At 39.9% G+C, this 23,993-nt stretch overlaps 2 protein-coding genes across 4 annotated transcripts in view; one reads left to right on the top strand and one right to left on the bottom strand.

The window, feature by feature from the left end:
• The window catches only part of mcf2l2 (MCF.2 cell line derived transforming sequence-like 2), a 259,329-nt gene extending 241,607 nt beyond the window's left edge, over window positions 1–17,722 (bottom strand). The window contains exon 1 of one of the 2 annotated variants that reach the window (XM_049588011.1): window positions 17,093–17,722. In XM_049588011.1, coding sequence (XP_049443968.1) covers window positions 17,093–17,171 — 79 coding nt within the window. In that variant the 5' untranslated portion in view covers window positions 17,172–17,722. The remainder of the gene's footprint in view (window positions 1–17,092) is intronic. The other variant, XM_049588012.1, reaches the window with a different exon arrangement.
• A 1,448-nt stretch (window positions 17,723–19,170) lies between these two features.
• Window positions 19,171–23,993, top strand: part of rfc4 (replication factor C (activator 1) 4) — a 33,701-nt gene continuing 28,878 nt past the window's right edge. Inside the window, exon 1 of one of the 2 annotated variants that reach the window (XM_049588087.1) lies at window positions 19,171–19,507. The gene's annotated coding sequence lies outside the window, so the exon portion shown is untranslated. The remainder of the gene's footprint in view (window positions 19,508–23,993) is intronic. The other variant, XM_049588086.1, reaches the window with a different exon arrangement.

The following is a 23,993-nucleotide window of genomic DNA, read 5'->3' as shown; positions in this document are numbered from 1 at the left end:
CAGCCTTCCGGCTCCACAGGGTTAGGCTGTGCTATGTGGCTCCACACCAGCTACAGGGGGCTGGCTAACTACCGCAGCTACTGAATGGTTTTCCATGGTGCAGAGCCTCCAATTCACTAAGCCTTGCCTCCAACTCAGCAAATAGACTAGGCAGAGGCATAACTGAACATCTGGCACACCGAGCAAGAAATAGCAGAAGGAGAAGCCATCACTAACTGTTAAGCTAATGTAGCTATCAAGGCTAGTAACATGCAAACAACAGCTAGGATTAGCAAGAAAGTCGTTAGAAAGAGGAGAGCTATAAGTGCTTAAACAGAACTAGTGTGGGTTAAGACATGAAGTAGATGTTAAGTAACTGAAGTGGGGAAAAACAGAAAGTAAGCTGGTAGGAGTTCGCTAGAGCAGCACAGAGACGCTATCATAGAAACACCGGAAATGACACATCATGCTTACCGCAGTATGTCAGCACGTCACATAAAATGCAGTCTCGGATGAACTGTTTTGCACTTTGACAGTTGCAATATGTCTGCTCCATGCTTCAATGGAAGTGACAGCTGTAGTAATATCCAGTTTATTAGCACTTCTGTCATACGTGTACCTGATTAAAACAGACGTACACACAGTCCTGTCAAACTTCTGTCTGTGTGGACATGTTGACAGTGTTTGTATAGCATAATGCATTGTTAACAACTGGCATTGCTAACAATGACTAACCTGGCTTGAACTGGTATGGTTAACACCATTTTGGTTTTCCGACTTGTACTGGAACGTGATCAACGCAGGTGTGATATTATTCCGAGTTCCAACCTCCGACTTCCAAGGTGAATGGAACACACCATTAACCATCATATCTTTAAAGAGATCAAAACCAGTGCATGCTGTAGCCAGATAACATTGTCATCAGGTAAACATTTACGCAAAAGAATGACTTTGATAAATCATCATCCTGTAAATTGTTGTGCTGAATTTGTTGTGTGGAACCAAATGCTTCTTTAGACATACAGCACACACAGAGCAATATTACCATTCATTTTAAGTCATGTTTATGAACACTTGATTAATGCAAGTGAAATAGAGGTGTGGACTCTAGTCACATAGACTTGAGTCAGACTTAAGTCACAAATTTGTTGACTTTACACTCGACAAAATTAAAAATAAATGCAACTCCGCTTAGACTTTAACATCAATGACTTGTGACTTCACTTGGGTTGAGCCTTTTGACATGAAAATACTTGACACCTTTCCTAAATCAGCTAACATTGATGCTATTTATTTCCAACAAGTATACACTTCATTTTCCAGATCCACTTACTTTATGTTACAGAGCACCAGTTGGGGAAAAAAGTAGACTGAAAATAATTTTATTCATGTACAAAAACTAAGCAGTGGTGAACAAAAACAAATTGCATTATGTAAAATGTGTGGATCAAAAATAACAACAACAACAACAACAACAACTGCAACAACCTCCAACTTTGTCTAACATTTTATGTTTCACAAAGAACAGTAAGTTAAGGCCCATAATATCATTGTTAACTAGCTAATGCTTAGTTAATGTTATCACTCCATTGTTAAATTAGCATAACATTAGATAAAGAGCTCATTATGACTTGTTTGGGACATGAAATTTAAACCTTAAGGCAACTTGGGACTTGAGTGCAAAGACTTGAGTTTTACTTGTGACTTGCAAAATAATGATTTAGTCTCACCTCTGAAAATGTCCACCCTCCATTTTGCTCTGGTTTGGTCTCTACCAATTCCTGGCTCTTTAGTAGGGGGCCCCTTGGACATTGATGGTTTGAATCATCAATCAAGAAGCCCCCGAGTCATTGCACTTTATTTGTGCAGATTCAACACAACAGCAGCTTGTCGGGCTATAAACCTTTACAAAACGAGTCCTGCAACAACGTTACCTAAGTACAAAATTAACTGTGGTGGAAAGAGAGAAGGGTGATGGATATGGCAGGCAGCATGACTCAGAGCAATGCAACCCCAAGCACTGTGACTCAGTTCTGTTTGATGGTCCAACACTCTCAGCCCTGGTCCTAAATCCAAAGTTGGGTGAAGAACTTTTGAACTGCTGGTATGTGATACTCTTTGACTGACACACAGGAGAGACACTCTTTGATGTTTTAGAATTTTATTTCTGAACTATGACCAGGAGTCACACTTTAAGTTTCTCTGACTGCATGGGAATATCATATTTTCACATCAAAGATGATTAAAAAAGGCACTGAAATTTGGGACTCATATAGACTCTTACAGTAGTGAGCAGCTGCTCTGTAGGTGCACTGAACTGTAGTGTAACTGGGCAGAAGAGTAACCAGTCGCCTCAGGATTTTGAGATGTTGCCATTGCAACAATTAAATGAAATTCCCCAAATTCCTGTGAATTCTGCACGACCTAGCAATTTTGTGCAAACACTGCAACTTAACCACAATTTTGACTATTTTTGAATAGTAAAATCTCATTTCATTGTAGAGCTGCACACAGGTTATTGATTAGTTCAGCCCCTCTTTTCCTCTCTGTCTTTTTCTGTGGTTATCATGACTGCTTCTGCAGGACAGGAGCTCTGTGCCTGAGACATCCACACAGTGACAAGGCTAACTGTTAACATCACAAAGCTAACATTATTGAATAAGTTTGATGGCAGTGTCAGATGTTTATCACTGCAGTGAGGCTTCTGCTCAAGAAGCAAAATATGACTATGAAATCACCCTGTGCTGTGTTAGCTCGTGCTAACCGGGCAGAGAGAACAGGAGGAGGGCAGCTAATGGGACGGTCAGCTCACGGGGATGGTCCCTCAGTCAAATGGCAGTTACAGCCGATAGGTCGCAATAAGCTGTGGCTGTACCCTACCCCCCACCCCCTCAATCATCACAAATACATTCTAATTCTGAGGAAAACACTGAATGCTTATAATAGAGGGCTCCAAATCTGTGACAGCATCAATTTTCACTTGTCCCCAAATGCCATTGCAAAAAAACCTGTAACACCCATTACAACTTTTTAGAAAAGTCATTCAGGCCGCAACAATCCCAAAAACAGCCTGCAAAATCCTGGAGGGACTGAGTAATTACTAAATGTCTTATAATAAATGTTGGCTTGGGGGCAACTTAAAATATTCATTTGTGAATTCTGATACGAGCACAACCTTACTCTTTAGTTTCAAAATGCTCCACTATGTTTACCAGATAGTCAATAAATGTATCAGTCTGTGTTTTGTGCTGGGTTGGTGTACAGTGGGTTTATCAGTGCTTGCCAGCTGCTGGACATTAGACTAGTAAGAGCAGTAAGACTGAACCAAAAAACTAAAGTTGTGGAAATTCCCCGAGCACATGCATGTTCTCCAGAGGTTAAATCCTTTTCAAATGTCAACTTTGCACGATACCTCATAATATTATCATATAAATTGCAGATTTTTATGATATTTAAGTGAATGTCCCATTTGATTTTAATGACCCCCATAACCTTTCCTCTGGCTGCTAGGAGGGAGGTCACTGGCTGGAGTTTAGCACAACCCTTGGGATGAACATTGCATTTTTAACCCTAACGATAAGTTAAACTCCAAGAATAGAAAAGTCCTAATCTTCAGGTCTTGTTAACCATGAGGTTTGCATACCATCCAGTGTTATTCATTACACATGAGCATTGTCTAGGTACACCTCTGCTGCTGTTGTTAAAGAACAACATTTCCTTCACCATAATGTAACCAGCAAACCAGGAAGAATGCAGGAAGGAAACCATATTTAAAAAAAGGGAAACCATCTGTCCCAGCTGCAACCTCCGACCTTCCCACTCTGAGAGACGAGCTCTTCACCTTTCTTTGTTCCAGGCCACAACGTCTTAACCTCTGTGTGACTGAGACTGAGCAGAGTCGACCTTTAGGTCTTCAGTGTCCTTTGGCTCTTTTGTGTCAAATGTTTTCTTCCATGGACAAGAAAATCCCGACATCCCGCCTTAGCTACTGTTTGTCACATCTGGAGCTATTTCAGTTTGTGACAGGATCTGTTTTATGTCACTGTAGACTAGGTTTAATCTCTGGCTACTCTGAGTGACTGACAATGTAAGGTTTTCTTTGTGTGTAATTTTTCTCATTACCAAAAACAACAAAAGACTCACACATTTAGAGGCATGTAGCACATGCATGTGATCCCACAGAACCTGTACTTTGCTGCAGACCTTCCCCTTTAGCAGCTTTACCTCTCAGACAAATATCTTGACATTCTCAGCTTTAGGCACTTATTTTTTATCTTCCGGCTATGTTTACTTTGGCACTGCAGTTACCTGATAATATCATATGGTATAGTATTAAAGCCATTCCAGCAATCACCAGCAGCAGGAAAACATGATGGGCCTACAGCTAGTAGCTGACAAGTAACAATTGTGCCACAGTCTTTCCAAAATCTTTTATATCTTTTGTTCTTTTATTTTGTAGTGGATAAGTGTAACTGAATAACATTTGACTGAAAGACGGTGTTATTACCAATGTCGCCTGGACCCCAGACAATATACAGCCAAGCCACCTAACAAACACAGGGAACAGCACATACATATGTTTTTCTGATGCCATTCTTTGCAGATGGGCTTCTAGCTGTGGTGGGTGATGTAAAAAAAAGAAGAAGAAGAAGAAAAAAAAAAAAAAGCAAATGACCCTATCTGGAGCCACTGTTTGGTTTGTCCATTCTGGGCTACTGTAGAAACATGGTAGTGCAACATGGTGATCTCCATAAATGAGGACCCTCTCTTTGAACATCCCACTCTAAAGTAATGAAACCATTCTGTAACATGATTCTTATTTTTAGATGATTATACACTAAAAAAAAACACACTTATTAATGTGTTGAATTTCTGACAATATACTGTATCCCCTGAAATCCTATACACCAAAGCTTTAAGGTTACTGTAGCATTGCTTATGATTTTGTTAGCCCATATCTTTACTGGCAGATAGTTATTTCAGGAACAGAGCAAGGAATGTTCCAGTATGTGGTTGAAAATTATTAGTAGTACAATCTTCAGTTAGTTGGTGCTTCGTTTGATTTTTTTTATTGGGTTCCAGTGCACTCTAGCCATAACATATTCTAGTGGTATATGGCAATGTGCTTACATTATTTTTAAAGGAGACACAATGTACCAAAATGATTGTAAAGTAAATCACAGGCAAGTCTGCAGCAAAAAAAAAAAGGTGTTAAATTTTTCAGCTCTATCATATCTCAACCATATTTAATATCTGCTTATTCAGCCCAGCAGCCCTTTCAAGATACAGAGTAAAAAGATAAGAACAAACTAGACAGTGAAGCTACTAGACCAGTATTGGTTAAGGATGTTGGGCAGTTATCCCCACAGCATCAGACCCTCTAAATTCTCTTCCCAACTTGTCAAATACCAACGCTTTGTCAATGGACCTACACGTCTAAATATAACGCACTAGGTACCCTCTCATGTCAGTTTTCAACCTTCAGGGCTCATCAATGTACGTGTGTTACATGTATTGTGCCTTTGCAAAATACACTTCCTTTTTCACAGGAAATGTACAGTTTCTGCTCATAACATGCAAACAATATAATATAAACTTACAGTGCAGGTCAAACACTTTGCTTTTGGGTGTACTTCCTTAGGTTAAGGCAACAAAACTGCATGGTTAGGTTCAGAAAAAAGCATCATGGTTTGCAAGAGCAAGCTCCCACAGGCCACAATCCACTTCCCCTCCCGCCCCCTTGCTCTTTATATTATGGTAGTTGCTGGTGGCATTACAATCTCACACAGACGTTCTGGGTTTATTCACATATGTACAACTTGTGAACTGTATAATCTGCTTTTTTCTAGAGGCATCTCTTGACAGCTCTGCATTAATGGCAGCTGAGAGGTTAATCAAAACAGTGACAGTTATGCAGTTTACTACCCAAGGTTCCACAGAGGTAGCTGGGTAGTCTGCCCTATCAAGGGCATCATCATCATCATACAGTTAGCAGTATCTTTCAGTCCCACTATGTGACTCAGTGCATGAGTCAACCTTAATATCACAACACCCCAAGATGTCAGCTGATCTTGGCAACAGTCCATCAGAGTAGAGAACTCCCATTATCCAGACAAGCACAGACAGTGCTGCTCTTTCCTGTCAACAATGGCTTCCACACATCTGTGAGAAATATGTTTTGCAATATGTTGGCCTTTGAAGCCAACATATTGCAGCCATTACCCAGACATGGTTACCCAGCTCTTTTATCATCCCTTCTCTTTATGCCCCTCTCTCTTTTTCTCACACATGTTCAGTTTTCTTTCCCATGTAGCTCAAAGTACCTGAAGTTCATTAAAAAGTATTTACTATTTTGGTCAAACATGCAAAAAAAAATTCTCAGAATATCAAGTTGTCCATTTAAGATTTTTGCTCCAGTAATTCCATTCACATTTAGTCAGTTGTGGCTGTCATGCTAATCCTCTTAGCATTACCAACAGATGACTGAAGTACTCAACAACATTACTCCATGCATACTGCAATGCAAGGAGGAGGTGCGCTAATTCCAAACAGTTTAAAAGGGCAATTCCAGTTCATTGTAATTTAAGTCATTAGTCTGAAGTCTTTAAGTCTGAATCCCTCCATTTTCTTTCCTTAACATGCCATTAACTACACTACTAACTCTGGAATTTATCACCTGAAATCACTTGAAATTTACCAAACAACAGAAATGTCATTTGTTAAGTCATACTTCAGAGCCTTCTTTTTCCAATTAAGGTGACTCAGGATTAACTTTGGACCTATATGGTAAATGTTAAGGGGTTCAAAGGATTTAAAAGAACTTAAAATATGGAAATAAGCCAATAGAATGTTTTACTATGTTGTAATCTATCAATGTAGCCATTAATTAAACCTGAATTTGGAGTCATAAATTAAGGTCATTTAAAGACACAAGGGGAAGGGGAGCCTTAACTGTAATGTAAATTTTGTGCTTATTGTGCCTTGTCTTTAATTATTGTGTTTTTCACCACTTAATTATCTCTTAATTTCATGTTTGTAATGTAATGACCCTAACTTTGTAGTAACTGTATTGTATAACTTAATACTAAATAAGAATCCCTTAAGATATCATTAATTTGTCCCTTGTTTCATTTATCTATTTATTTTTCAATGTTTTCAGTGATTATATAAGCAATCATTTTTATTGATGTCACTATGCTCTCAGATGTCAGCATTTGGTAAATACTGTGCCATTCATTATTACTGAAAGTTATTTGGTATTGCCAAGTAGGTTTTCACATACAAGGAATTTGGCTTGGTGTGTTGGTGCATAACAAAGAATATAAATATATAGAGTAATTGGAAGCATAAGTGCAAAAGGGAAATACTATAAACAATTAAATATAAAATCTGAAAGCGAATAACAATGATAATAGTAATATAAAAAAAATATACACTGTAATAACATGACACTGCTTTATTTAATGTTTTTACCAATTTAAATCACCTGATCTGTTTGTTTTGGAGAGGAAGAGACCTCTGTGGGTAATTCAGCTCCTGGTTAAAATCTCCTTAACATCTGGATCTTAAAGGGAAATTTCAGTTTATTTCAACCCGTCTCCTATCGTCCTAAATTTGGTTCAAGTGACTAGTGACATACAGATGTGATTTTCAGTGTTGCCTATGAAGGCTACAACATGACGTTATCTATTGGAAATAAAGTATTTCCACGTGAGTGGAATATTGGCTTTATTGGCCTGTAGCACAACAATAAATGTTAGGTTTATGAATTAAGTGGATTTAAAACTGCTGGTTTTTGTATTTGAAGGCAGTGAGATTGTAAAATGTTCCTTAGTGCATGGACAGTGTGGTCACAAGTTGATCTGGCTACCTCCCAATTTGAAGACATAGCTGGCTGTATGTTGTCGGATTTTTAATGGATCTGTCAGTGAAGTGATGTTGTCATAGTGGCGTACCCCGTTAATGGTGCGCTCTTAATTTATTTTCCCATGACGAAGCGGGTTCAAATCCCGTGAAAATATTCTTTTTTACATTTCACAGGGCTGAACGGTTCTTTAATATGGCACATGTTTATTTAGGCAGGCACCAGAGATGAAACTATGTAGGCCTATTTAGAAAATTTATTCGAGATAGGAGTTAGATTTACAGGAAAAGCAACTTGGCCTCTTCCTTTTTTCAACATTCCATCATAACAAGTGTGATTCAAACCGCAACTGAGTGTCGGTCCATGACTGGGTTCCTCCAACAAGAGTCCAAAGACGGATCAGGTCGGCTATGTTTTGATATTCATCTGAAAAACTGAATAAAGAGGCCTTCACGAGGACAGCTACGTGTTCTCTTCCTGGTTGAAAACAGCTGTTGTCACTACGACAACCACAGACGCATTCGGCTGAAGGTCGCCAGTTAACAGGGTCGCGAGTAAATCTGAAACACCGGTGTGCTGCCATGTTTGTTTATCCTTCTAGCTCTGCTTTCCAAAGCGCAGCCGAAATATATCTCGCCAGCTCTAGATAAAGCCCAGCTGGATACTAATGTTACTCCAGGTGGAGGTGTCTCGTCCTCGGTCACATCCAGACCTTGAAAATAAGGCTGCAACCGGTCCCATTCCTTGCAACAGAGGCATTCCTCTTCTGTGGGCACTGGGCCACAGCATTCACAGGTGCACCACCAATTTCCAGAGCTACGCAGCCTTGCAGCAGCCATTCCTCCTCTCTTGTCCTCTAACGTTACCTGTTGCGCCTCTCTCTCTCTCCTCCTCCTCCGTTCAGGCGACCGTCCAGTTCTGCCTTCCCGCTGTTGCTGCTTGTTCAGGCATGCTATGAGATTGCTGCTTGTTCTTGCGATATTTCGGCTGCGCTTTGGAAAGCAGAGCTAAATTGTAAACAAACATGGCAGCACACCAGTAAGGTAAGACAACACATTTACATGTCGTTTTCTATATGTTCTCTGACATTTATCCTAATGATATGAGGCGGTCTTTGTGGAAAAAAAGCTTGTTTAGTGGACTAACTTTGCACTTGGAGGGATGCCCGTTCACTTACGTTTTAACAGGTCTGACGCTCCGGCTGTATCTAGGCTAACGGCTAACATGCTAACTATTATCTGTATGTCACTAGTCACTTGAACCAACTTTAGGATGATAGGACACAGGTTGAAATAAACCGAAATTTCCCTTTAAGTTATCAGAGAAAAAAGGTGAGCACACATGAGCATGTTGTGAGCAAACTATCCACCTCTGATATGCAAAACAGCGTTGAAGAAAAACTAATTTGCAACATGACACTGCTTTATTCATTGTTTTGACCAGTTTAAATCAGCTGGTCTGTTTGTTTTGGAGAGGGAGAGACCTCTGGATCATTCGGCTCATGATAAAAACCTCCTGAGCAATGAACACTGAAGGAATTCTAGCCCAGAGAACTTTCAGCTGGTTGCAATCTGCGATCCTGACCACTAGACGCCACTAAATCTCCTTAATTCTTACACACTGTTCCTTAAAGTAACACTGTTCTATGCTTATATATCCTTGAACAAAGCACAATATCTCAAACTGGTCTTGGCAGGTGTATGAATTTATTATGACAGAACAGATTGTGGCCTATAAAGGAAGTTATGAGAGACAGAAATTGTACCAGTATCAATCAGCAGTCCTTCTCCGTGTACTACAAGTATGTTACAAACTCTACCTTGTGCAAGTCTCCAAGAGTCCAGCCTTATGTGTAAAATTATCCATATTTATAGTTTCAGTGTCTAAGGACGGGAATTTCCCTGCACACTCAAAGAGATATTGTCCTCCTTTCTACACTCTCAGTTATCCAGAGCAACAAAACACAGCAACATTCAGCATCATTCCTCCCTACAGCCCGACCTTTTTCAGTGGACACTCTGAAGGTCACTCATGAGGTCCTTGTAACACATCCTCCTTTGATAAACCACCAGTTTAGGAAGGGCTGACGGAGCGAGCAGGGCTGGAGGGGGCAGGGGCTTTGGTTCAAGGGAACTTTAAATTGAACAAGAATATGATTGTCTGTCTGAGCTATAAGCTCTTATCTGCAGGCCTCGGCACTAATCATCCTGACAGCACGCTTCAGTGAGATGGGAGTAGCCATTTTAGATCGGGCATCCATGTACGGTCATGAATTATGCATGAGGGAACAAGGGTAAATGACACATCCTGGTGCTGCTGTGATGTCATCGACCACCATTAGGGGAGTTAGCTGTGAGTCATGCTGCTATGTGGTTTATCAGCAATGACAAAAAGGCATTTTGTATAGGTGTGGATGAGCATAGGTGGTGGATTACAGTATTATGACATCATCATCACAATAATAGATTTCCTGTAATACACATATATCACAGAAACACTATGTTCTATCGAGATTTTACAGCAATGCTGGAAATTCTTTTTAAAAATACTTTAAGCTAAGTATAAGTCACCAGAAACCTTGCCTACACCACTGATTAGTGCCATCCCAATACACACAGTGTATTTATATTTTCTGTAAATGTTATGTCCATGTGATGTCTGCCATCATATAGGAAAATATACGCATTTAAACTGTTTATCACATGTGCAACACTACTGCATGTGAAATACACTGTAGGCAAATGGGATGTTCAGACATTTAGCTTGTGATAAATTCACATGATGTAGGCACATGTGATTTTTCACAAAATATAAATAGAAATGAAAGACATCATATGTTAAGATGTTAAGATGAAGATCACATGTATCATGCATGAACCCCATTTTCACAAGTGATTAAGTCATAAAGATGTGGTTTTCAGACATTAAACATGTGAAAACCACATTTCACATATCAAAATGTAAATTTTATAAGTCCTTTTAGCCTCAGGGCTGCTGCTTCTGTTATATATATATATATATATATATATATGTGTGTGTGTGTATATAGATATATAGATATAGATATACACACACACATATATATCAGAGTCACATTGTTGAGATAAATGAATACGTCATACCTAGACCACTGATAAAAACATAGACCCAAGTTTGTTAAGTTGTCATATTGGATTGTGTAATTTTTTTAATGAAAAATGTCACGTTTGTCTGTTAAGTACAGAGCTGGGGTCAGGATGTTGTTAGCCCAACTTTACATAAAGACTGGAAGCAGGAGGAAACCACAAACCAGGCTCTGTCAAAGAAGAATAAAATAAAAACATATAAAACTAGAATTACCGCCCCGCGGTTGTATGCCTCCGTGCACCAGTTTTGTTCATCATACAGTTTACATCCATGTCTGTGAAAACATGGATGCTTCACACACATTTTCTCCCCTGACAGCAAAGAAGATCTATACAATCAGCACAGTTTCAAGGTGGACACCTAAGATTAGTGTCACCAATTCAGTATCTGACCAAATATTCCCCCCTCTGTTTCTGAGGTATATGATGTTGAATAATGGCCAGAAAAGTATAGTATTTGCAGAACATTGTGATGTCACAGTGAAGTTGACCTTTGATCTTTTGGATATAAAATGTAAGTACTTCATCAATTCATCCTATTAGACATTTGTGTGACATTTTGTCATAAATAGCATAAGAATTGAGTTATGGCTTAAAATATATTGTGAGATCATACCTTTGACCTTCCACCACCAAATTCTAATTACTTAATTCTGTCCAGTCCAAGTAGATGTTTGTGTCAAATTTCAAAAAATTCTCATAAGGTTTTCTGCAAATATCATGTTCACAAGAATGAGACAGATGCAAGGTCACACTGACCTTAGCCTTTTACCACCAATATAGAGTCATGTTGAGTCCAAGTGAACCTTAAGGCCAAAACACACCAGCGGCGTCATATGACAGCAGCATCACTGACGCGAGTCAAGTGCCGCCTCCAAAACACACAAAAAGCGTCGCGCTGCGGGGTGTCAACCAGATTTCTATTACACACTCCAGTCTGCTAGGCTGGGAAGTACAAAATAGCGCCACCAGAAAATTCATCAAACCTGTTTATTGCTGAGTCAAAGGGGATATTTGTGCCAAATTTAAAGAAATTCCCTCAAGGCGTTATTGAGATAACACGTTCATGAGAATGGGACGTTCAGATGGAAAACCCAAAACCTATGGCAATTGCCACCTCGGAGGCATAATAAAAACACAGAGTCAACCAGTTCCTCTAAAGATCACTTAAGATTAACAAACAGAAATGTAAAACAATTTGGAACTCTAGGGGGAAGTATTTTTCTTCACAGTCTTTATACTACACTAAACTAGCCACATCCTGGGCTAATGCATAGACATGAGATTGATATCCAACCAGTCATCTTGTTATCAACTACCTAAAATTTAATTTCAATAAGCTCCATGGCTGCTCAGCACTATCACAGAGTTAATATCCATCAGTTAATAAAACCTCTCTTCAGAACTGCACCTATCAGCCCATGCCTGTTCAGTCTCATATTTGTTCTTTTTTACACTGGGTCCAATACAGCTGACCAGCAATGTTGGTATTGGAAGTGTTCTGATTTCCATATTGACCAGTGGGTTTTGGTTGCCTGCAGGTAAAGGGTCCATGTGGAGACATTTATCTGCATTCATATGCAGATATCTGTTTACAGGCTGGAGATTAGCCAAAATGTTGTCTGGACCTGTCTCAGTAAGTGGCACATGGAAAAGGAAGTGTTGACCCAGATAGCCACTGGCTACACCAGAACCCCCAGAATATTGGCCATTGCCCCCAGAGGCTCTATACCATGCCAAAGAAAGGAGTCCTAAAACCTGGAAATGAGTTAGCATTTTAGCACTTCCGGTTCCCTCATCTTAAAGTCAGTGGGTTTTTTGAATGGGGTTTTTTTTTGTTAGATGCCTGAAATAAGGTCTGTGATTAACACAAGTTCAAAAGAGTTTTACATTTTGTTCTACGACATAAAATATATCAGTAAATGGCCCACCCATTAATTCTGAATCTTTGTGTGTCTTAAATAATGCGGTTGCTAACAAGTGGCTAAATGAGATCACAGAACTTTATCACCACAAACATGGCTTTACAGCCTCGATGTGGTACGGATGTTAAGTCATGTGACCGTAGTGTAGTTCATTTATAGCCCAACATTTGCATTTAGGCTCCAAAATCATAAAAGTGATGTTGATTTGTGATGAGGATCTTGCTGGACAAAATGTGTAAGTATCATAAACCTTTGTTTGCCACAGAACTTATTTTCTGTAATAATTCAAAATCCAGTGGAAAAATCCCATGGGCTTTTTGACATGAGAACGAGGGCGAATTCAGTGCTATATTTAGCGGGTCCATGTCATTGGTCCGACAGCCCATTGGTCCGACATCCTATTAGTCTGACGGTCCGCGGTGCTGAACGGCTCCCCGCAGGCGTATTTATGCCTTGATGGTGCGCTGCGACTGGCTCTGGGTCAGCTGGGAAAGGCTTGAGGTGAAGCAGGCTCACAGCTTATGTGTTTATCACTTTCTTTTTCATTTTAACCCACACCATGAGCTTTTCCTGACCCTAACCAAGTGGTTTTTGTGCCTAAACCTAACCAGACCTTAACCACAGGGCATCATGGTGATTTCAGAACGGACTTCGGAACAATGGGTTTAATATGGTCAGAACAATGGGATATCGGGCCAATGGGCTGTCGGACCAATGGGCAGTTCCCTATTTAGCAGCAGGCCATGAAGCTATTAGAATACCTTACAGTCGAACTGCTCCTTCAAATTGCTAAATGGATAAACATAACTTGGTGATATAAAGTTTATGTTACCTATTGTAGTTAGCTAGATAGACAATTTTTTTAATGAAGCTATTGGAAAAGCCAGTAAAGTATGATAATTCTACATATTCTAGCAATTTACTTGTGCACAAAACTAGTAAGTCATAAAGTCTCAAACTACACTTTAAAGAGCTTACTGAACAAAAATGTTTGAGCTTGATGCACAGTCTACTTGCACTGCTAACGTAAAGAATACTACACATGCACTCATATGGTTAGAACATATTAACACTGGAATGTGGTATCAGTATTTAGTTTACTTTGCATTCTTAAACTATATTTCATTTTACAGTAGATAACTGTCACAGTGTTTTATTGTATCTTGCATCTTTCCTACGTCCTCAAGTGCCTTATTTATTTTGTTTCATGTGCCTTGGCTACCTTACCTCCACAATTTCTCATCTGGAATAAACAAATTCAGTACAACAGTTTGGAAAATACACATATCTGAGAATGAGATGAGAATATCAATCTTAATCTTTGTGCACTTACAGAAATGTAAAAACAACAACTGAGTTATGGTACAGGCTGGAACTAATCTCTTGACAAATTAGCCAGCCAAATAACTAGTTAGTCTGTTAAATCAGGAAGCCACAGCTGACCAAAACTGATGAGTTAAATGCAGCAGTTATTGCAGCAGATTATGCACTGTGACAGTCATACGACGTAGAGAGACCTTCTCATGATCAATCTTGAGTGATTTAATACACTGTGAGGAGACCTAAGGTCAACTTGAATACAATATGTCCCATCATTTGAGCCATTGGCTCCTTGCCACTAAATCTCCCTAATTCTTACACACTATTTCTTAAAGTAACACTGTGCTCCTCCCATCATTAGTGTCATGTGGAACAGACAGAGGGTCTGTTCCACATGACACTAATGATGGGCCAACATGACAATCAGACGACAGGCCTTCAGATGGACTAAACGAGGAAATTAGAGAGAAGTGGATGAACTATCATCGCTTGAAAATCATAAAGGGGAGGAAGAGATCCCTTGTACTTCAGTTCACGTTCTGAAAGGATGTGTATGGTCAGCAACAAAGTTAGGAAAAGGCATGCATTTACAGTATATGGTCATCATACGTATTAAAAGTACTGCTTGAGGCTGTGATCCTGCAAACAGCAATGTGGTTCAACTTGGGATGAGTGAGCTCCCTGCTGGTGAGTGAACAATACTGTCTTGTTGGGGAGGAAAGAAAAATAGAAACAGATGAAAAGAAAGAGAGACAGCTCATAATGTTCTCTGGTTCTGCAACAATGATAATGTGCAAGATGAGGTATCTTTGAGTGCAAAAGCCCTAGTAAACTCCTGGTTATTAATCCTAACCTGGTTTTGATCATATTCAGAAAATGATGTTTTTTTTGTTTCTGTCTTTATCCAGGTTTCTGATCAGGCTGTTAGGCTTAATTAGGCTGCTTTGACAGTGGAAAAGCTGTGCAGAATAAAGTGCTTAGTGCACAATTCAAAGGGCACTGAAAGTTCAGCCAAATGCAGAAATAAAAAGTTTACCTTCTAAGTTAACCAACTAAAAATGTCCACAAAACGTAATGAAACTGTGCCGTGGCACCAGTAGCACTCTACTTTATACATACAAGTACCACCTGCAACGTCCTAGCTTTCCATATGCGCGCAAAGTCTACTCAGCAAGCAGGTGAGTATGAAAAAGAGACACAGATTCATGTTTTTTACACTAAAATTGATTAGCCTATGAAACACATTTGAAATACCAACCAGTTCTGGTTTACACAATCATCATTGCAGCTGTCGGTCTTAGCTCATATTTGCAGAAGAATCATGCAGAGGAAAAAATACACCACACACAGCCAGAAGCAAGATAAACTAGGACACCAGTAACACACACGTGTGTATACAGTGGTGAAATAGTGAAATGCAGTGTGGCATACTTTGTACAACTGTACAGTGAACTGGGTGATGAGATTTTTTTTCTCAACTATCTGAATATACATACATATATATGTGTGTGTGTGTGTGTGTGTGTGTGTGTGAAGTTTTTTTGTGTACTCCAATCTAGGAGTTTTACTATGTGCATTGCAGTTTATGTCAGCTGTGCTCAGTGTATAAATGTACGTAATTGAATAGACATTGGGAATATGAAAACAGCAGACAAGGTGTTGCAAATACACAAATCCACAACAAGAAAAAAATATTGTTTAATTACCACCTTGTCACCAATGCTGCACATATTGGTAAATCAATTCAGGGCCCCTTGCTCGGCACAAGCTAGCTCAGTTTCCATAGTAACACTGCACAGGCCCTCCTCCACCCCCCCTCTACACTCCTCTCCCACAGCAATGCGATGCAGGAAGTGCAGTGATGGAGGATGCTGTACAATAGTCTCCAGCGTGGCACATTAACCTACTTCCCAACCAGTCGAGGAAACGACCCGGATGCACAATGGGAGAGGTAGAGGAGGAAAAGGACAGAAGAAGGAGAGGACAGGGAAGTGAGGGGAGGGAAGGGAGATGACAGGGAGGCAAAATGAAAGCACAGAAGCGATGGATGGGGGTAATGGTGGAGATGCAGAGGGGACAGAAAATGAGCAAGGAAGAGAAGTGACTAGGAAAAAATAAAGAAAGAGGGATGGAGAGATGAAAGGAGAAACTGAAAAGAAGAGAAAGGCAGAGGAAAGGGGGCATATAAGTCTTAAGTGACTAATAGTAATATAAGATGGTAAATCTATTAAACTTTGATCTTGTAGACCTTGTAAATTAAAAAAAAAATAGCACCAACGAGAGTGCTAGTTATTCACCACCCCGCCAATAAGTACTGTAGGCCCTATCACGCTAAATGTGCTGGCTGTTTGCTGTAGTTGTACTCTTGTAAATCATTCCAAGTAAATGACAGAAAATCAGATCCTGGTCTCAGCAAATATTCACTTGCCCTAATCAAACATCTAATCAACCCAACCTCATTACGTTAATGTGTGCTGCAAAATAGAGAATCACCTGATTGACTAAACACAGTGAAATGGTACTTTGATTATGTTCATAACCACAGAAAAACCAACATCAATAAGTCCTCTGTTGTATCCTGGTGACACACTTTCTCCTCTGCCCATGTGTGCTCTACACTCAGTGGTCCTGATGAGAGGATGGAGATTCCCTGCATCGCTTTCATCTGCTCTGCTTCTCTTCACACATTTAACCAATTTAAGGATTTACAGAAAAAGCTACAAGCTCATAATACATCCTCCACCATACATTAACCCTAACAACAGGGGGATACTCCATGAGAGGCTTTCATGTTCATTTTCCCTAAGTAGTGACAAAAGCTCTTTTTATTCTAATCGTGTGAAATATGAATAGGATGATGAGGAAATTTAACGACTTACCAACATGAGTGATGACACACTGCACCCTCTGTAGCAGCTCCTGGACCGACATCTCGTCTTCTCTCAGCCAGCACAGCATCTCAGGGTGTGGGTTGCATCCACTCTCCTCCCCTTCTCTCTCTCGCTGCTCTATCTCTCTCTCCGCTGCCACGCCTCCTCTTGTCACCCTTCCTTCCCAGACAATCTCCCTTCCTTTTGCTCCAAAATCCAATTTTCTCCTGTAAGGTTTCTTCCTGCTATCTTCTCTCTTCTGCTTCCTGCTCCTAGATCTTTCCTTCTTTGAATTTTCTTATGTCGAGCCTCTCCTCTTCTCCATCACACATCCTCCAAATCCAAACAATCACAGAGCCAGAGTGTGACAATGATGATGCCACTCCCAGCCAGTCAGCAAACTAGTAAGCCTGCATATGAAATAATCAGCTATGCAGCAGGCACAGGTGAAATAACTAAGGCAGCCAGTCAGGGAATTAAATAGCAAGTAGCTCAGTCAGCCAGTCAGTTAATAACATCAGCAGTTAGCCTGTGTTTAATGAACCAAATAGCAATTTGTCAGCCAGACAATAAACACCACAGCCAGTCAGTCATTCAGTGAACAAAAGAGAAGACTGGTTTCTCAGCCAGCAAATTAAGCAGTCAGCAAAAAAAGCCAGAAAAACATTAAAGAGAAGTACCAATTTGTCAGTAAATTCATAAGTTAGTGAACAAAACTGACACTCAGTTAAAAGCTAATTAGTCAACAACAAGACATCAGCCACCCATGTTGTCTTCATGATGCTGGCTAACATATCCAAAAAGTAAGATGACACCTCCAGATCAAAACACAATAATCCTCTCAGGAGGACAAAAGGAAAATGTCACTCCAAAAAATGTTTACAACATGCCAAACCTAGAAAAATTAAAGGATGCTCCTCGGGAAGTGGCGAAAACATTGAGTCCACTCCACTGTGCTACTACTACTGCTCAGGTTCTGGGTAGGAAAGCACTGCTGCTGCTGCTGCTGCTGCTGCTGCTTTGATGATGTTCTGTTTGCTCTAATAAAGAAGCTGAGTCACAAAGAGGGAAAACGAATCAGACAGCTGCTATACCTGCCTGCAGGGCGGAGGGAGAGACACATAGGCGGGGGGAGGGTGGAGAGATAGGGTAGGGGTTAATAGGTCCAGGAGAGAAATCCTGGTGCCTGGAAGTACATGGATTGGAGCTAATGGAACACTGAATGATCATTTAACTGAAGTATTTGTCAATTTTATTAGATTTAAGATTGGGGAAATAACACAGAAAAATGTTTTGTGTCTCCTGAAAGACATTATCCTGACTAACATTTCACCATCATTAGCTCACAGGGGCTCAAACAAAACAAATCAGTAGCCTCCATCCATCATTCATCATTCATGTTTTGGCTGCCTGGATTCACTCAGTGCTGCCAGAGGCGACTGTGCTGATCCTGCTCCACATTTTGATTTAAACCAACAATGCCAGGCAGGAGCATTAGCATCTCTCCATGAGTCTCTGTCTACTGGGACTGTTGAGATTGCCTGGGAGACGACCATTAGCCAGAGACATCTGCACTCATCCTCACCCTGCTCACTTATCTTTACTCTGCCAGCCAATTACACGCCCTCTTGGAGGCTTTCAAACAACACAAACATGCAGCATCAATGGCACAGCAGGAGGCAGACAAAGCAGAGCATAATCCTGGGCAATGTGTGCTGTATGCTGATTAATCAATTAATTGTGCTCATATGTGCAACATTGCTGACTAAAGTAAAGTGAATTTGGTCTTTTGCAAATTCCTAATTCACAAATATCTGGCAAAAATACTGATGTTTATTTTTTTTATAGATATCATAAAATGCAACTGTTCGAAATATAACCACAGACCAAACGGGATGAGGGTAAAAACTATGGAAAGAGGAGGGGAGAGGAGAGGCGGAAACATGAGAAGATAAAAGGGGTGGGAGGAGACGTGAGTGGAGAAAGGGGGGGAGGGACCAACTCAGCATCCGCTGGATCTGATTGGAAGTCACGACATGTCGTTGACGGAAGTTACTTGTCTCTGCCAGAGCGCGAAGCGAGTTATTGACCCGCACTATTCTCCCTGTGATTGGCTAATAGTCGTTACCTTCGTTGGTAGGATTGGCTTGGTTTAGGCACGGGAAGTGAAATTAGTTAGGGATAGGGTAAGAATATCAAGCTAAGCCAATCAGAGGCAGATTAGGGCAGGTTTTCGCCATCCTGAGGAAAGAGAATTGCGAGCGGGAAGGTGGTGCTGCTGTTACACATGTCAACAACTGAACTCCGTAGAAAGCTGAGACAACCACTTATCAAAATATACATCGTAGTCAGGCCTTGGTACACAGAAACTACGATTGTGAGTTCTCAAGTCAGAGTTAGTCTGAACAGCGGTTGATATATACGGTGAGTGCGATGTGTCTATCTGCAGAATCAACAGCTAGCAGTGTGCTAATACTATTAGCTAACAGTGTGCTAATACTGTCAGCTAATAACGTTAGTAAACTAACGTAGCAAGCTAGTTCTGGTTTGTGGTCGTTACTATTGTGGGTAGAGATCGTTATAATTTATTCCACTGCAAAACGTTAAGATACGGCTGGCTTTACGGTAACATTTTAACTTTGATTCTCTGTATGGAGGGATAGCATTGCCATACGATCCGTTCAGAAACTATTCATTTTTCTTTTTCTAGCAACTGACATGGCTAAACACTTAAGAGTGTTAAGCCACTTCTTTATCACTTCTGTATTGGCCACTAAAATTACTATCTTAATAACAACTAGAATAATTGTAGCATATATTGCAAAATTAAGGTTGTTACAATAGGGCTCCATAAAATTGACGCCATAATGTTGAGTTTTGACCCTAATAATAATAATAATAATCGTAACTTTATTTGTATACTTCTTATCCGAACAATGTTACAAAGTGCATTCAAATAAGACAACAATGAAAGTACAATATTTTTTTTAAAAAAAAGATGAAGAGCCAAGAAAAATAGTGTGTAAAGTGGCAAAAAGGAAATAAAACAAAAGTTGTGAATTACAAAAGTACATATCAGGCATTAAAAGGGAAGGCTTTCCTATAAAAATATGTTTTAAGCAATGATTTAAAAATGGGTAATGTGCTAGCAAGCCTAATCTTTTCAGGCAGAGAATTTCAGAGCCTTGATAGTAAATGCCCTGGCACCTTTAATTACCAGCCCTGACCTAGGGATGACTAGCAAGGGTACGCTTGAGGATCTCCAGTCCCAACTTGGAGTACAGGGGCCGTATTTATCAAGCGTCTTAGAGTGCCATTTTAGTCTTAAGTGCTGAGAATTTGTGAAATTTAGTCCTACTCTCAAACTTAAGAATAAAAGCTATTTATCAACCTTCTCAAGTTCAAGAATCACTCCTACTCCCCCAGATATTTAAGAGACCTCCAGAGGTGTCCTAAGTGGTTAGGAGTTGCCAGTAGAGAATGGCACTGAGGCGAGAGAGACGTGCACGAATGTTCCGGGAGCGGAAGGATGTCCTGGCTTTGTTTGATGACAAGCAGCTGATCAAACGGTATCGTTTTGACAAAGCGGGTATTATTATTGTCACAGATTTAATCTGGGACGTCATCTCATCAGTAACGTCACGCAGCAGAGTTTTCACGGCAGAATTAAAGGTCATCACAATGCTTCGATATCTTGCCACTGGAAAAATGCAACAGTGTAACGCTGATTATTTGGGGCCATCACAACCGTCAATTAGCAGAATTGTTATGGAAACAATAATGGTCCTTCCTGCTCCTCACCTCGTCATGCATTTCATTGACTTTCTAACTACACCGATGAGGGAGGAAATGGAAATGCGAGCGTCCCTAGCAACATCCATCCATCTGATAGTATCTCTTCTTCTCTCCAGTTTGGTTTTCTTTTTGATTCCATGTTGGTTTCAGCTTGGTGAACTGTGGCTGCAGTATATAGAGCCACTCAATTAACCACACACAAGTTAGTTGCCTAATTAATGAATTGGAAAGATAAGGAAACATTTATTTTTGATTCATTGCCAATGCATATTATATGTTTTGTATTATTTGTAGATTATTGTCAAAATGTACACTCTCATTGTCCATTTAACTATTCACTGAGATATTTCTAAGATATTTATATATTCTTAGATAAGGGACTCCCTTCAGTGATTGGTCATTTCTATGGACTTGGAAGTGACGTCACCTAAAATTCCGTTTATGGCACATAGTACTGTTGTGATTAAGCTCTGAGACCGACACTTAAGATTCAGTCCTACACTTCACTAAAAGTATGAGTAGGATGCTTGATAACTAACTTTTAAGTGCGGCTTTCAGCAAAGAATTTTTTTTAGTCATAAGTCGACTCTTAGCAGTGCTCTTAGGAGTAATTCTAAGAAGCTTGAAAAATACGGGCCCAGGTAGTGAGAAGCTCCACTATATAACTAGGGGCTAAACCATGTTGAGCCTTAAAAGTTATTAATAGGATCTTAAAATCATTCTGAAGTTAACTGGTGGAGGTGAGAATGTGTGAGATATGTGACTTACGATCTATCCCTGTTGCAGTGCATCACAGTAGTTGAGGCACGAGAATACAGAAGCATGAATAAGCCTTTATAGACACTACTGGTTTGATTTTGATAATATTTCTTAGGTGTAAGTGTCAGGATTTAATAAAATTATTGACGTGGTTCAAAGTTAAATTGAGGATCAAAAGTGATGCATAAATTTCTTGCTGTAGATTGTATATTAGTTGACCAGTGAACGGTTGTAATTTGCTTGCCTTGGTGATCAGGGCCAAAGATTATTACTTCTGTCTTCTGAGTTTAGCTGCAGAAAATTACAAGTCATCCATCTTAATCTTAATAGCAGTAAAGCACTTTATTAAAGTGCTCAGACAGCTAACATTATCTGGCTTAAAGGACAGGTAGATTTAGGTGTTATCAGTGTAACAGTTGGTAGAATACCCCATGAAGATGACTGATAACGTGTCCTATTGGAAGCATATAGCGTGAAAACAAAATAGAACCAACAATAGATCCCTGTGGCACCCCACACATCTGTGGAGCTGAAGACAAAACAAATTCTCTTTCTGAGATGTGCGTTTCAAACCATCTAAGAGCAGTTCCAGATATACCTACACACCTTGTTAGTCTATTGCTGAGAATGGTATGATCGACAGTGTCGAACGCAGCACTGAGGTCAAGAAGCAATAAAATAGAACATACCCCAGCATCAGCTCCCATCAGTAAATCGTTACTTTGGGAGAGCATTTTCAGTGCTGTGTTGTTGTGAAACCCAGATTGGAATTTATCTGAGATGTTATTATTGTGTAACACAAGTAAGAGTTGAGTTAGCACCACCTTCTTGTGCTGTCAAACAACTTACAAGTTGAGATCTCATTGTTTGCCTGATGGTATTACAGGGTACCCGCGGATCCTTGAAAAGTCTTAAAAAGTCTTAAATTCATGTATCTAAAAGTAAGGCCTGAAAATGTCTTAAATTCATTAGAAATGTCTCAAATTGGTCTTAAATTCATTACTCAAAGGTCTTAAAATTGTTGCGGAAGGAATATTTAATCTGACTTTATTTCTTTTTTTTTATTCTCGCGGCACTTTTCTGTGAGTATCCATGCGCCGTCCAATAACGGCGTGCGCTGGTGGTAGCACATACACAATGAATGGGTTCGTCGGCGGAGGTCTGCGCTTTGCACGCTCTGTGTGAAAAGGGCTTAATGGCGCACGCTGGCCACCTGGCACTCAATATGCTGCTGTAGTGGTTTGTTTTCCAAACGTGAGTATCTTTGAGCAGTGAAAGTTATTATTTATGACTTTCTACTTGTCGGCAGTGATTTGTTTTCCACAGAGCTCTACGTGCGAGCATTTTACTTACATTTGCGACTAAAAATAGTTTTGTGCCAGCAAAATAAATCATTCAGCACGCTGTGCGAGTCCAGATTTCAACCAGCAGCAGAAACGAAAGGCGAATCATGCAGGTTGTGGGTTGAACGGGGGTCACAGACAGGAATACGGTGGTCAAATAGCCTACAGCGGCTCTGCGGCGCAAAATAACGGCTTACCGGTGGCGACAGAGAAGTCCGACTCCAGGTCCAGTAGCCTAATTTCCTCTTTTGTTAGCGTCATCACTGCTGCTGACATTTCTCTCTGTGGCAGGTAACGGCCCACAAACCTCACCGCACTTTAGGGACTGTTCTTTACTTGGCAGGGGAGGAGGGTGGCTGGTTGATTTTTATTTTATTTATTTATTTTATTTCAATTCCTCCTATGTTAATCACTGATTGATGCTGTTTTTCTATGAATAAGTCAATAAGTAATTTATTCCATTGCAATATCACTGATGTACTATAGAAAAGTGATTTATCTTTTTATAAATGACAAAAGGCACATCTGCCTCATTTTTGCTGTGGTATCATGATACTACTCAGAACCGTGATACTTTCACTGGTATCGTACCGTGGGTCCCAATTTTACCGTGACAACACTAGATGTCACAACCATTCCATTCGGAGTTGCGCAGTGAAGTGACACTGGTGCCGCTTAAAAAAGTGTTCCCCCACTTCTAATTTTACAAATTAAGCACTAGTTATAGTACCGTTTATAGTTATTTATATTTAAAGTTTTTTGGTCTTAAATTCCATTCAAGGTGGCATTAAAAAGGTCTTAAAAAGTCTTAAATTTAACTTACTGAAACCTGCAGATACCCTGTCTTAATTGGCGATATGCACCGTTTTCTTAATTCTTGGTGTTTTAAATGGAGTGTAGAACTTGAGCAATCCAGGTCTAACATTTGAATTGTATGCAAAGCAGTGGTGTTGTGTTTATCGCCAAGTTGGAAATGTTGTGAGACATTTTGTTTAATCACTTTGACAGATGAG

This window comes from Epinephelus fuscoguttatus, linkage group LG10, assembly GCF_011397635.1.
Source record: "Epinephelus fuscoguttatus linkage group LG10, E.fuscoguttatus.final_Chr_v1".
Classification (NCBI taxonomy): Eukaryota; Metazoa; Chordata; class Actinopteri; order Perciformes; family Serranidae; genus Epinephelus; species Epinephelus fuscoguttatus.
This window is presented reverse-complemented; position numbering and strand designations above follow the sequence as displayed.